This window comes from Heterodontus francisci, chromosome 31 (assembly GCF_036365525.1).
Source record: "Heterodontus francisci isolate sHetFra1 chromosome 31, sHetFra1.hap1, whole genome shotgun sequence".
In the NCBI taxonomy this organism is placed as follows: Eukaryota; Metazoa; Chordata; class Chondrichthyes; order Heterodontiformes; family Heterodontidae; genus Heterodontus; species Heterodontus francisci.
In genome coordinates, this window is record NC_090401.1 from 44,855,740 (window position 1) to 44,870,166 (window position 14,427).

A 14,427-nucleotide genomic window follows, 5' to 3' on the forward strand; every position below is an offset into this window, starting at 1 on the left:
CTGACCTCTTGCACATTGTCGATTTTAATTGCTTCACCATTGGCGGCCGTGCCTTCAGCTGCCTAGGCCCTAAGTTCTGGAGTTCCCTCCGTAAACCTCTCTACCTCTCTACCCCTCTCTCCTCCTCTAAGATGGTTCTTAAAATTTGCCTCTTTGACCAACTTTTGGTTGAGTATCCTAATAATTCCTTATGTGGCTTTGCTTCAAATTTTGTCGGATAATCACAGCTGTGATGTGCTATGAGATGTTTTATTAAGTTAAAGGCGTTATATAAATGCAAGTTGTTCTTAATGGAAAGTAATTTTGGATGGGGTGTGTAATGGGTGTACAATCTGATGCTGTCAGGAAACTACTGGGCAGGTCAAGTTAAGATGATTCTCCCCCATCCTTGGTTCCAATAACCAGGATTCGATTTGCTTGGAAAGTTATTGGAGGTGTGCGCTGTTTAAAAAAAATACTGATCCCAGTTGAGAAATCCCATAAAGGCTCGGAGTGGAAAGCTGGAGTGGGATCAAGTATGCAATCCTTGTTAATTCCAGCTCAGTCACTGCACTTACCTCTTGGATAGAGGATTAAAGCGTCTTAAAGAAAATCTTGCCTGAACATCGCTCTGCATCAGGTTCTGAGAAACATTGCCCTCAAGTGTTGACACTGAGCAGGTCAGGCTAATTCTGTGGAGAGAACTGACACGGTAACACTTTAAATGGCGACCCTTCATCAGAACATTCCTTGCTGATACGCCTCTTGGTGGAGTGCAAAGCAATGGAGGGGCCTCCAAGGATTTCTGGCTCATGTAACTTAAGCCCATCCAAAATTCTGCTGCCCGTATCCTAACTCGCACCAAGTCCTGTTCATCCATTGTCCCTGGTGCTCGCCAACTTACAGAGGCTCCTGGCGAAGCAATGCTGCAAATTCAAAATTCTCATGCTTGTTTTCAAATCCCTCCATTGCCTTGCCCCTCCAGCCCTGCAACCCTCCGAGATCTCTGCACTCCTCCAATTCTGGCCTCTTGCACATCCTGGATTTTAATCGCTCCACCATTGTCAACTGTGCTTCAGCTGCTGAGGCCCCAAGCTCTGGAATTCCTTCCCTAAACCTCTGTGAATCTCCACCTCTCTCTCCTACTTTAAGACGCTCCTTAAAACCTACCTCTTTGGCCAAGCTTTTGGTCATCTGTCCTAATCTCTGTTTATGTGGCTCAGTGTCAAATCTTATTTGATAATGCTCCTGTGAAGCACTTTGGAATGTTTCACTACACTAAAGGTGTTATATAAAGGCAAGTTGTTGTTGTGTGGGGGCAGGTAGCATGTGTTATGGCAGTACTACCAAGGTGTTTAAAATGATAAAAGAGATTCAGTAGGGTACAGACAGAGAAACTACTTCTAGTGGAAGAAATTGAACAAGGCAGCAACCTTACAATTAGAGCTAGGCTATTCAGAAGTGAAATTAGGAAGCACTTTTTCACAAAGGGTAGTGGAAATCTAGAGCTCTCTTCCTCAAGAGGCTGTCTAGGTTGGGGGTCAGTTGCAATTTTCAAGACTAAGATTGATAGATTTCTATTGAGTAAGGATATCAAGGGATAGGGACTAAAGATGGGTAGATGGAATTAAGGTACAGATCAGCCATGATCCAACTGAATGATGGAACAGGTTCAAGGAACTGAGTGGCCTACTCCAGTTCCTTAGTAATAGGCACATTAATATAACTGAGATACTTGAAAGGATTCTGTGGGGAACACGGGGCTAGAACATTCGGTTACATTTGTATGTGTGGCTTTCCCTTGCTTTCCTGTGGTCTGTGATCTCTGATATTCACCTGTAGATACTAATAACACCCATTATAATGTTCTATTTGCTAACGTTGACCGGTCAGAGAATCAAAATTAGAAATCAATTAATGTGGAGGTGGAAGGTTTTTATTTTAATTATTAGAGCCCCCAAACCATTGCACCAAGGGCAAACACCTACCAACCTATGAGCAAGGAGCTCATAGATACAGAAAGTGTATTTTCTTCTATGTACAGTATTGTGCGACTGCTAGTTGTTCAGGTTTTCAATTAAGTTTCTTTAGAAACTATCAGATCTATAGTCCTGATCAGACACCCTTGTCCTTCCCTTCCTCCAGATCCCACACCCTTGTCCTGCTCCCTGATCCCACACCCCTGCCCTGCCCCATGATCCCACACCCTTGTCCTGCCCCCTGATCCCACACTCCTGCCCTTCCCCCTGATCCCACACCCCTGTCCTGCCCCCAATCCCACATCCCTGCCCTGTCCCCTGATCCCACACCCTTGCTCTGCCCCTTGATCCCACACCCCTGCCCTTCCCACTGATCCCACACCCCTGCCCTGCCCCTGATCCCATACTCATGCCCTTCCCACTCTATTGCCCCCTTTTTCAGTCATGGAGCTGTACCAAACTGTGGAAAGATTTTGAGGTGGGACCTACTCAGAGATCCCCAACTAGCCACCCTCCTTAAGGTAGGCAGACAGAAGGTGTGTGCTGTCTTGGTGAGGTTGTTGTGTGATGGGAAGACATTTTCTTTGCGACATCTTGGAGCATAATTTATTTCTCTCCTGGCAACGCAGGTGGATAAGGTAGTCAAGAAGGCATACGGCATGCTTGCCTTCATCGGTCGGGGCATAGAGTATAAAAATTGGCAAGTCATGTTGCAGCTGTACCGAACCTTAGTTAGGCCACACTTAGGATATTGCGTGCAATTCTGGTCGCCACACTACCAGAAGGACGTGGAGGCTTTGGAGAGGGTACAGAGGAGGTTTACCAGGATGTTGCCTGGTCTGGAGGGCATTGGCTATGAGGAGAGGTTGGATAAACTCGGATTGTTTTCACTGGAACGACGGAGGTGGAGGGGCGACATGATAGAGGTTTACAAAGTTATGAGCGGCATGGACAGAGTGGATAGTCAGAAGCTTTTTCCCAGGGTGGAAGAATCAGTTACTAGGGGACATAGGTTTAAAGTGCGAGGGGCAAAGTTTAGAGGGGATGTGTGAGGCAAGTTCTTTACACAGAGGGTGGTGAGTGCCTGGAACTTGCTGCCAGGGGAGGTGGTGGAAGCAGATACAATAGCGACGTTTAAGAGGCATCTTGACAAATATATGAATAGGAAGGGAATAGAGGTATATGGGCCCCGAAAGTGCAGAAGGTGTTAGTTTAGGCAGGCATCAAGATCGGCGCAGGCTTGGAGGGCCGAATGGCCTGTTCCTGTGCTGTACTGTTCTTTGTTCTTTAAACTCTGAGGTGCGAAATGTTCAATCTTGCAAGTCTGTCAGGGCAGACTAAGTTGTGCTATGTCTCAAACAATAATAATATTTAAGTGGCCTTGGCATCATTCTGTTTCCTGAGTCAGAAGATCCAGATATGTGAGCACATAATCGAAGACTGACACTCCCAGTGCAGTACTGAAGGGTGCTGTACTGTCAGAGGTACCATCTTTCAGATGAATCATTAAACTGAGTCTGCCCTCTCGGGTGGATGTAAAAGGTTGCATAGCACTATTTTGAAGAAGAGCAAGGGAGTTCTCCCTGGGGTTGGGCCAATATTTATCCCTCAATCAACATCACTATGGTGGATTATCTGGTAATGTACCTCATTACTGTTTGTGGGATCTTGCTCTGCGCAAATTAGCTGCTCCATTTTCTACTTTAGAAAGTGACTACACTTCAAAAGTACTTTATTGGCTGTAAATTGGGATTTCCTGAGGTTGTGAAAGGCACTACAGAAATGCAAGTTCTTCCTTTTCTTTTATAATTTTTTCCCCATGTTGTTTGCTTTTGCAGGTTCTCCGATGTTATTGGTCCTGTCACCTTGGAGTGAGTGAGACACTGAGAGGGAAGGAAAATGAAAGCTGAGGTCTCGGACATGAGCCAGTGGAGAGAGGTGGATTTGGAAGAGAAGTGCACCTACATTGTAAATGACCAACAAGGGGATCCGATGAAATATGCTGAGATCCCTCGGGCCAGAGCCTCCATACCCCGAAACCTTACCTTCAAGTACACAATAACCAATGAGGTAAGTCCCTCTGAGTCCAACTGACCCAATATCTCTGAGCCTCACTTGGCAACCTCAAGGTTAACTTTGCAAAAATGATTTCAAATTCAAGGGCAGTGGAAGCAGATTCAATGGTAACTTTCCAACAGGGATCAGATAAATACTTGAAAAGGAAACATTTGCAGTGGTATGGGGAAAGAGCAAGGGTGTGGGACTAACTGGATTTGCTCTTTCAAAGAACTGGCACAGTCATGTTTGGCCGAATGACCTCTACCTGTGCTGTACCATTCTATAATTCTGAATTTCCAGACTGGTGAAGTTACGCTGGCGCATTGGCAGAAAGTCTAAGGAAATTCTGGGCAGGAGGAGGTGGCGGGGATGTGAGTGGTGTGAGGGGTGGTGAGGGGGCAGGCGAGGACCACACACGGGCTGGTGTTCCTTTTAGTGGGTTTGCGAGGAGAACTCATGTTCCTCCTGTCTCTGCAGAAATAAAGGGATTGCTGGTCAGACCATTGAATGCTTGATATGATTAAGTGGAACATGCGTGGTACCCATTCTGCTTGAAAGGTACCTCGATATGGCAGTCACCATCAGCAACTGGTATAAATGTCAGTTGTGGTTCAGTGGGTAGTCAGAAGGTCATGGGCTCAAGCTCCGCTCCAGAAACTTGAGAACAAAAATCCAGGGTGATGCTCCAGTACCGAGGGAGTACTACACTGTTGGAGATGCCGTTTTTCACATGAGACGTAAGACTGAGGTCCAACCTTCCCTCTCAAGTGGATGCAAAAGCTCCAATGATGCCATTTTGAAAAAGAGCAGGAGAGTCTTCCTTGATGTCTGTGGTCAATATTTATCCCTCAATCAATGCCTAAATCAGATTATCTGGCCATTATCACATTGATGTTTGTGGGTTGCTTGCTGTGTGCCAATTGGCTGCTGTGTTTCCTACAGCAGTGACTACACTTCAAAAGTACTTCAATGTCTGTAAACGGCTTTGGGATGTTGCAAAAGGTGCTATATAAATGCAAGTCTTCCTGTTGTCATAATTAAGCAGACATCTGTTTCGAATGGGTGAGATGCTCGACTATGCTTGAAACTAGCATCGGGCAGGTCTTGGATGGGAAAAGTGCAGTGGGGTCCTGGGTACCAAGAACAGTCAAAGTCCCACAACACCCCCCCCCCCCCCCCCCACCCCACCCACTCGATCACCCCTCACCCCGATTCCCTCTCCTCCCTCTTTCTTGCCCTGGATCACAGCAGAAGTGTGCAGGTGGAAAACCTGGGGCTCAGGGATGCGACCTGTCCTGTCTTATTTCTCTGGGTTCCTTGCTGGTGGGTCCCCGTATTTGGCTGGGACCCCACACTAACCCTCCCCAGCACATCCATCCCCACTACCTTGCTGCTTCAACATTTTGAAAGATCACCCCTCAGACAAACATCCGAGGTGAGGCACAATCATTGTAAATGTAACAGGTGGGTACCAGACAGAGAGAGACACATATACACAGACGCATGGTTCTGTCGGGGGGATTTTGGAGTGGGTAATTTCACTGACCTAATGGAATAATCAGAGTTTCACCAAAATACCACATGTGAGAGGTGCAGACAAGTGTTCCAGCTGCCACGCAGCCTATACTGGTGGGTGGGAGTCTGCTCTGTTGCTCCATCCAGACATGTGACCATTGCCTCGACAGGATACGAAACTTCAGACGGTTAATTCAGACACGGTACATTTATTAATGTTTGTGGCAGAGGGAAACTGACCAACTGACAATCAGTTTTTATTTCTCTGTGCAATGGGAGCTCAGTATCCAGGTGAGACTGTCTACAGAAGTATAAGTGGACCAGATTGAAGAGTATGTCTATGTGTGTATATGAGAAACACAGGATTGGAGGGTTAACTGTTACCATCTGGCATGTAACCCAGCCCAGACTGATGCCCAATGGTCTTAGTTTGGTTCCTATTGGGTATTCAACTACAGCCCATTATGAGGACAGGTTGCATAAACACCACTTCTATTCCCATTGGGAAAAATTGCCTGCTTTTCTTCCAATAGTAACATGGGGGCCTTAATGCTCACCAAGATGAGGGCAAGGGGGCTTGTTTAAACATCTGATCTGATAGATCAATGCAGAACACCCGAGGGTATGTTAGCCGAGATTAAGTGTTCAAATCCAAGGGTGAAGTCAATCCCACAATCGTAAAGATGCATCTGCTTGGCTTGTTGTATTCCCTTGAGTTTAGAAGATTGAGGGGGTGATCTGATCAAGGCATTGAAAATAGTAGAAGGATTCAATAGGGTTGATATGGAGAAACTATTTCCTCTAATGAGGGAATTAAGAATAAAAGGGCATAACCTTAAAATTAGAGCTAGGCCATTAAGGAGTGAAATCAGGAAGCACATCTCCATACAAAGAGTAGTGGAAATCTGGAACTCTCTCCCCCAAAAGTCTGTGGATTCAATTAGAGCTTTCAAGACTGAGATTGATAGATTTTTGGGGGGTAAGGGTATCAAAGTATATGGAGCAAAGGCAGATAAATAGAACTGAGGTTCAGATCAATCATGATATAATTCAATAGTGCAGCAAGTCCAAGGGGCTGAATGGCCTCCTCCAGTTCCTATCGTTCCTAGCACAAAACAGGCATTGAAATAGACAATTTCATGCAGAGAGACCGAGAGAGAGGAAATGGAAGTGTTTCATACTGGTGCAGTAGATGGTACTCATGAGATTGGGCCTGAGGCATTATAGTGGGACAGTGTAGAGGGAGTTTTACTCTATATCTAACCCGTGATGTACCTGCCCTGTCTAGTGTTTGATAGGACAGTGCAGAGGGAGCTTTACTCTGCATCAAGCCCACACTGTAGCTGCGCTCGAGTGTTTGGTGCTGAAACTGGATAAATATATGATAATGTTCTATTCCCAGAGTGACATCCTTCACTTTGAGCTTCCAATTTCACAAATAGGAAGTGTGTGATGTGTGAGGCAGCAGTTTAAACAATGGCCTAAGTGTGTTTGTGGTTTCTAATAATGTAAACTATAGCACAGAGATTCACAAATCAGTACTTGCAACAATCTCAAATCAAAATATAAATCCTGCCCAGCTTTGGGAGGCGATGGGAATGAGTGATTTTGAGGGAGAGGTGATTCTTGATGCAGGAACTTCTGTCTCTAAGAAATCATAGAAACCATAGAAATTTACAGCAGGGAATGAGGCCATTCGGCCCAATGTGTCTGTCCTAGCCCTCCAGCCTAATCCCACTTTCCAGCTCTTGGATTCTAGCCTTGTAGGTTACAGCACTTCAAGTGCATATCCAAGTATTTTTTAAATGTTATGAGCATTTCTACCTCTACCACCCTTTCAGGCAGTGAGTTCCAGATCCCCACCACCCTCTGGGTGAAGCCTCCAAGTGAAAGTTCACTGAATTGCCAGTTAAAAGTTAGGAATGAAAGGGAGATGGAAAATGATAGTCACTATATCGTTTGTGTCTCTGGGTGTGGAATTTCCTTGCCAGGATGACTAAGTGTCAATGAGTAATTTGTGGTGATTTATTTTTTGAAGCGTATGAGCGGTGTATTACGCCCTTGGGCCTAACGTTGAACACATGATCTGACCAAGGCACACAGCATTAAAAGTATTAAAAGTTAGTGCAGAAGCAGATCCATGAAACATCACAGAAACAGTCAAAGCTGATTAATTTAATCACCGCTGGATTGATCTCGAGGTAGCTTGGTTAGTTACACTCAAGTCCACAAGTTAGCTAATTGATCTGTCTAATTTCTATTGACTACTTCTGCTGAGTCTCCATTGAAATTATGAGGGAGAAATCCTTTCCAACAGTGAAACGATCAGTAAAATGGGAAAACATATTTTCCTACGGTGTTGGGCAAAGAAAGAACTTGCATTTATATACTGCCTTTCACAATCACACTCATGCTGCAGCTTCCTGCAGATTCAGAGTCGCAAGGTAGGTAAAGGGAACATTCAGGTGGTCGGGACGGGGTCGGGGTCGGGTCAGGCGTGGGAAAAAGTGGAGGGACTCGGGCCAGATCCAGTGTGGTTCTGTCGGGTTTGGGTCGGGTTTTTTTCCCCTGACCTGAGAAGGCCTTTAAACCAAATAACAAAAACAGTCCTTTTAACAACTAAAAGTGAAATCAGCAGCACGTTTCATAATGATTCTCCTTCAGAATGGCTCATGGGACAGCCTGGCGTAGCCTGTCGGTTAACTTCCACTGCGGCCCGCCCCAGAGTGTGGGTGGAACAGATGTGATAATGAGAGATTTGTCACTGCATTTCAGACAATGGGCAACTGATTTTTTTCATACCATGCTAAAATGAAATAAAAGCTCTCTCCACACTGTCCTTTCAAACACTCCCAGAACAGGTATGGTACAGATTAGACATAGAGTAACACTTCCTTTATATTGTCTAATCAAACACTTCCAGGGCAGGTACAGCATGAGTTAGGTACAGAGTAAAGCTCCCTCTACACTGTCTCATTAAACACACCCAGCTGCAGTACAGGAAGGGCTAGATACTGACTAAAACTCCCCTACAATGTCCCATCAAACACTGCCAGGGCAGGTATAGCACAGGCTAGGTAAAGAGTAAAGCTAACAGAGTTGCAATAACTTATATTTATATAGTGCCTTCAACTTAATAAAACATCCCAAGGTGCTTCACTGGAGTGTTACCAGACAAAATTTGAGACTGTCCCCAAGGTAGGTATTAAAGCAGGTGACAAAAAGCTTGGTCAAAGAGGTAGGTTTTAAGGAGCATCTTAAATGAGGAGAGGTGGAAAGGGTTAGGAAGAGAATTCCAGATCTTATGGTCTTGGCAGCTGAAGACCAATGGTGGAGCAATGAAAATTGGGGACATGCAAGAGGCCAGAATTGGAGGTGTGCAGAGATCTTGGAGGGCTGTATGGCTGGAGGAGGTTACACAAATAGGGCAGGCTGAGGTCATGGAGGGATTTGAAATCAAGGATGAGAATTTGAAATGGATTCATTGTTGGACTAGGAAACAATGTAGGTTTTTTTTATTCATTCAGGGGATGTGGGCAGTAGTAGTAGGTCAGTGAGTACTGGGGATGAAAGGGAATTCATGCAAGACAGGATACAGGTAGCAGAGTTTTTGGTTTGCTGAAGTTTACAGAGGGTGTAAGATGAGAGGCTGACCAGGGGAACACTGGAATAGTGAGTCTGGGGGTAACAACAGCATGGATGAAGGTTTCAGCAGTAGTTGAGCTGAGGCAGGAGCAGAGACGGCGATATCACATAAGAAGCAGCCTTGGACCTCCCTTGTCATGGGTTTCCCTCTCCTCCCACCGCCACGCCTAACCCATCCTCCCAATGATAGCTTGCCAGACCTGTTCCTATAGGGCTCTATTGGTGACCCCCTGCCATGTTTGTCCACTACTGCCATGTGATTATCGCTGGGTTCGGGATAATTTATTTAAGTGAGGTCAGGCTTCACATTGACAAGTCTGACGGTGGTCACGTTAGCCCATCGCTCACCCCCAGTTAAAATCGGGGCTTATGTTACTTTGGGGTACAGGCACAATTATGAAATTTGCAGATGACACAAAGCTTGGAACTATTGTAAACAGTGAGGAAGATAGTGATAGACTTCAAGAAGACAAAGACAGACTGGTGGAATGGACAGAAACATGGCAGATGAAATTCAATGCAGAAAAGTGTGAGGTGATACATTTTGGTAGAATGAGGAGGGACAATACAAGATAAATGGTACAATTTTAAAGGTGGTGCAAGAAGTGAGAGACCTGGGGGTGCACAAATCCTTGAAGGTCGTGGGACAGGTTAACAAAGCAGTTATAAAGCATATGGGTTCTTGAGCTTCATAAATATTGGCATTGAGTGCAAAAGCCAGGAAATTATACTAAACCTATAAACCTAAACTTAAACACTGGTACAGCACCAGCTGGAGCATTGTGTCCAATTCTGGGCACCACATGTTAGGAAAGGACATGAAAACTTTGAAAAGGATACAGAAGAGATTTACTAGAAAAGTTCCAAGAATCAGGAATTACAGTTACATGGACTGGAGAAGCTGGCATTGTTCTCCTTAGAGCAGAGAAGGCTAAGAGGAGATTTAATAGAGTTGTTCAAAATCATGAAGGATTAGGTACAGTAAATAAAGATAAACTGTTTCCAATGGCTGAAGGGACAATAAACAAAGGGTATAGATTTAAGGTGATTGGCAAAAGAACTAAAGGTGACATGAAGAAAAACGTTATTGCATAATGAATGGTTAGGATTTGGAATGCACTGGCTGATGGGATTGTGGAAATAGATTCAATAGTAGCTTTAAAAAGAGAATATGATAGATACTTGAAGGAGACAAAAACTGCAGGAATATGGGGAAAGAGTGTGAGAAAGGGACTAACTGGACTGTCCTTTGAAAGATCCAGCGCAGGCTCGATGGGCTGAATGTCCTTCTTCGTTGCTGAACTGTTGTATATTTCCTTGTTTCGATGATTCTATGCCCGTGTAGAATATATAAATATACAAAATGTGTGAGCAAGACTTTTTGAAATTGGGCCATACTCTGTATTAGAAACTCTGAGTATCAGGAACACCCAGAGGAGGTCGTGACCAATGTTCAGAGACTGCAACAGGCTTGAAGTTCTCACAGGTTTGATTGCACCATAAAAAGAGAGCTCCAGTCAGTTGGAGAGTAAACAGGAAGCTGCTCTTTCCTTTGAATTCACTCGACTAATACAGCAACTATGGCCCGTCAGTTTTTCTGTTTGTCGCTGTGTGCGGGGATTTCCTTCACTGCAGTAGTAGCTGGTCTTGGGTTACTGGCATTGAAGCACTAATAGTCCCACAGTGTTTCCTATTCACCAATCTACATAGGCCCAATGTGCGTTTGACATTATTGGGCTGTTAACCACTGCTTGTAAGGTGGAGACAGGAAAGCAGAAAGAACTAAATAACTTTGCATTTATATAGCACCTTTCACAGCCTCAGGACATCCCAAAGCACTTCAGAGCTAATTAAGCACCTTTTAAGGGTAGTCACTGCTGTATTGTAGGGAATACCGGCAGTCAATTTCCGCACAGCAAGATCCCACAAACAGCAATGAGATCATCTGTTTTAGTGATGTTGGTTGAGGGATAACTGGGGAGACTCTCTTGTTTATCTTCAAAATAGTGCCGGGGATCATTTACATCCACCTGCAATGACAGGCGGAGCCTGGGTTTAACGTCTTATCTGAAAGAAGGCACCTTCGACAGTGCAGCACTCCCCTATTACTGCCCTGGAAGTGTTGGCCTGGATCGTATGCTCAAGTTCCTGGAGTCTGTCTTGAACCCACAACCTTCTGACACAGAAGTAAGAGTGCGGCCTACCGAGACTCAGCTGATATCAGATGAGAGCTCTGTCTATCAGTTAAATGTCAATGCATTTCACTGTCTATTGTGTCCATCAAATTTAATACAGGTGCAGCCTCAGACTAAGTTGTCAACTTTCCAGGAGCATCCTGCAGTCTCCAGGAATTGAAAATTAATCTCCAGCACACTACTCCGATCACCCAGGAGAAAAGTCATAGAGACTTTGAAAAAATTGAGTTTTATTCAATTTCTTTGAACATGTTCATTTATTAGCTATAAAAAATATTGGAGATAGGGGAGAAGGATGTTTTACTGGGCTTGAAATCATGTGATGAAAGCTCCAGGAATGCATTCAACCAGAGATGGTAATCCTACCACAGACTAGGTAATTATAGTCCCATAATTGACAACTGCAATCATACTGACCCCGCACCTTCCATTCAGTCTGTGCCAGTGCTTTTCTACAAACAAGACATTTATTCAAATGTCACTCTCCTGCTTGTTCCCCAGATCCTTTTTAATGTTCTGCTTTTTCAAACAATTATTGAATTCACTTTAAGACAATTTATGAACTCAACAACGGTTTGTGATTGACAATTCCACATTCTAGCCACCCTGTGTGTTATTGAATTTTTTAAAATGTAAACTATTAACAGGACATCAGATAGAGTACTGTGTGCAGTTTTTGGCTCCACCCTGCAGGAAGGTATTGAGGCTTTACAGAGGGTACAGTGCAGTTTCACCAGGATGCTGCGTGATGTGAGGAAATACAATACAAAATTGAAAATACAATACAATTGAAAAATTGATCCCTTTTTGTTAGATCAACACAGATCATGCGGCAATATGATAAAAATGTTTAAAATCATGGAAGGATGGGACAGGGCAGAGAGAAGCAGACTGAAGTTGAGGGATCCAAAGCGAGGGGCCGCACACGCAAGTAAGAGACTTACAACAGAGGGCAGGAGAAATTTCTTTACACGGATAGTTGAAAAGCTGTGAAATTCACTTCCAGGATTAGTTGAGGCAGAGGTTATGTCAACATTCAAGATTAGATTAGACAGGTCGATTAAAACTATTAGAGTATTTGCTTGTGTGAAGGTAAACACTGGCACAGACTGGAAGAGAAATGGCAATGAATTAAACACTAAACATAGACTGCTTAGATTGAATGACCTGTATTGTAATTTTGATTCATTCCGATATATTTTTCTGATCATTATCAGTGACTCTCAATCTTCTAGAAAAGTGCTTGTCACACACTCTATCATTCATCTGTTATATTGAATGAAGTCCATGCATGGGAAAATTCATTATTATGTAAAAAGGAATTAATTTTATAAAATCTACAAACCAGCATTTATCCCATTCAGATCTCCACCTCCCTCTCCTCCTTTAAGACCCTCTTTAACATCCATCTTTCTGACTCTGCTTAATATCTCCTTCTTTGGCTAAACTTCCCACTTTTGTCCTAATGTGCCTCTGTAAAGCATCTTGGGACATTTGTCCGCATTAAAGGTTAAGTGTAGAGGGAACTTTCCTCTGTATCTAACCTGTGCTGCACCTGCCTTGGGAGTGTTTGATGGGACAGTTAGTGCTTTAAAATAGCAAAAGATTCCACTCACCAATATCCTTGATCTTTGTTTCTATTTGTTGTCAAGATGTGGATAACACTGGAAAGGCCACAATTATTGCACATCCTTTATTGGCCGAAATCAGAGTAACCCACATGTTGGGGGACTGGAATCACATGTAGGTGAGACCAGCTAAAGATGGCAAGAGAAAAACAGCAAGTGCTGGAAATACTCAGCAGGTCATCAGAAGGTCTGACCTGCTGAGAATTTCCAGCACTTTCTGTTTTCATTTCAAATTTCCAGCGTCTGCTTTTATTAAAGATGGCAAGAGCCCTTCCCTGAAGGACATTAATGAACCAACTGATGGCTTTCATGTTTTTTTTTCTGTTTTTAGCCCATAAATTACAGATCTATTTGAACTCAGTTTCATAATTTGCAATAATGAGATTATGAACTGATAGCTTCTATGATGTTAGTCCATTGATTCAATCACTAGGTTACCATATCTTATAGAAAGCATTAAATGTAATTTCAAAAAAGTCCAAACTCTATGTAACATAATACATGTCAGGGCCCAGTGAGCTGATGCAAAGCCACACCCTTTTTATGGAGAAACTGAGGTTCATATTTCATGTTCCAAGGAACTCGACATTATAGTTAAACTTCAGGTGAGAGATTGCAAATAATTCATATACCCAACACAAGAAAGGTAATAAAATAATTTACTAATTACAATTAAGCACATAGAGAGAGAACAAGTGAGCAAATGTTGGAGCTCAGTAACCTGAAGGATAAGCTTTAACCTGATAGTCTTTCCCATAAAAGACAACAATTAGTTGTGCTGAATGACTAGAACGTGGACAGATGCCAATGGAAGCTGGAAAAATCATTGGATAAGACACCCATTCATTGATGCAATTCAGGAGAGGTTCTTGGCAGGAGTTTAATGCCGCTCTTTATTGGCTTTTCTTAGAAAAGAGGAAGCAGAAGTGGCATTGGGAAATTAACATTGGAAAATTAACATTCTGCTTCCAATTGCCCCGGGGAAAACTGACAGCTGTAAACTGGGTCAAAGTTGAAACTAGTTTGAATTCATTTTCATCTACTTTCTCCCAGTCAGTTCTGTTGCAACATTGTATTTCCCATTTCATGATGTAATTTGGTGTAATCTGAGATAACCTGCAGCTTCCTGTCCTTCTAAACAATGTGTGATATTATTTAGAGATACAGCACTGAAACAGGCCCTTCGGCCCACCGAGTCTGTGCCGACCATCAACCACCCATTTATACTAATCCTATATCCCTACCACATCCCCACCTGTCCCTATATTTCCCTACCACCTACCTATACTAGGGGCAATTTATAATGGCCAATTTACCTATCAGCTGCAAGTCTTTGGCATGTGGGAGGAAACCGGAGCACCCGGAGGAAACCCACGCAGACACAGGGAGAACTTGCAAACTCCACACAGGCAGTACCCAGAATTGAAC

The 14,427-nt window shown here is 43.6% G+C and overlaps 1 protein-coding gene across 1 annotated transcript in view; it reads left to right on the forward strand.

Annotated features, from left to right (window-relative positions):
- Nucleotides 1-3,857: 3,857 nt before the first annotated feature.
- Nucleotides 3,858-14,427, forward strand: part of LOC137347219 (PR domain zinc finger protein 1-like) — a 57,641-nt gene continuing 47,071 nt past the window's right edge. Inside the window, exon 1 of the mRNA XM_068011459.1 lies at nucleotides 3,858-4,028. Coding sequence (XP_067867560.1) covers nucleotides 3,858-4,028 — 171 coding nt within the window. The remainder of the gene's footprint in view (nucleotides 4,029-14,427) is intronic.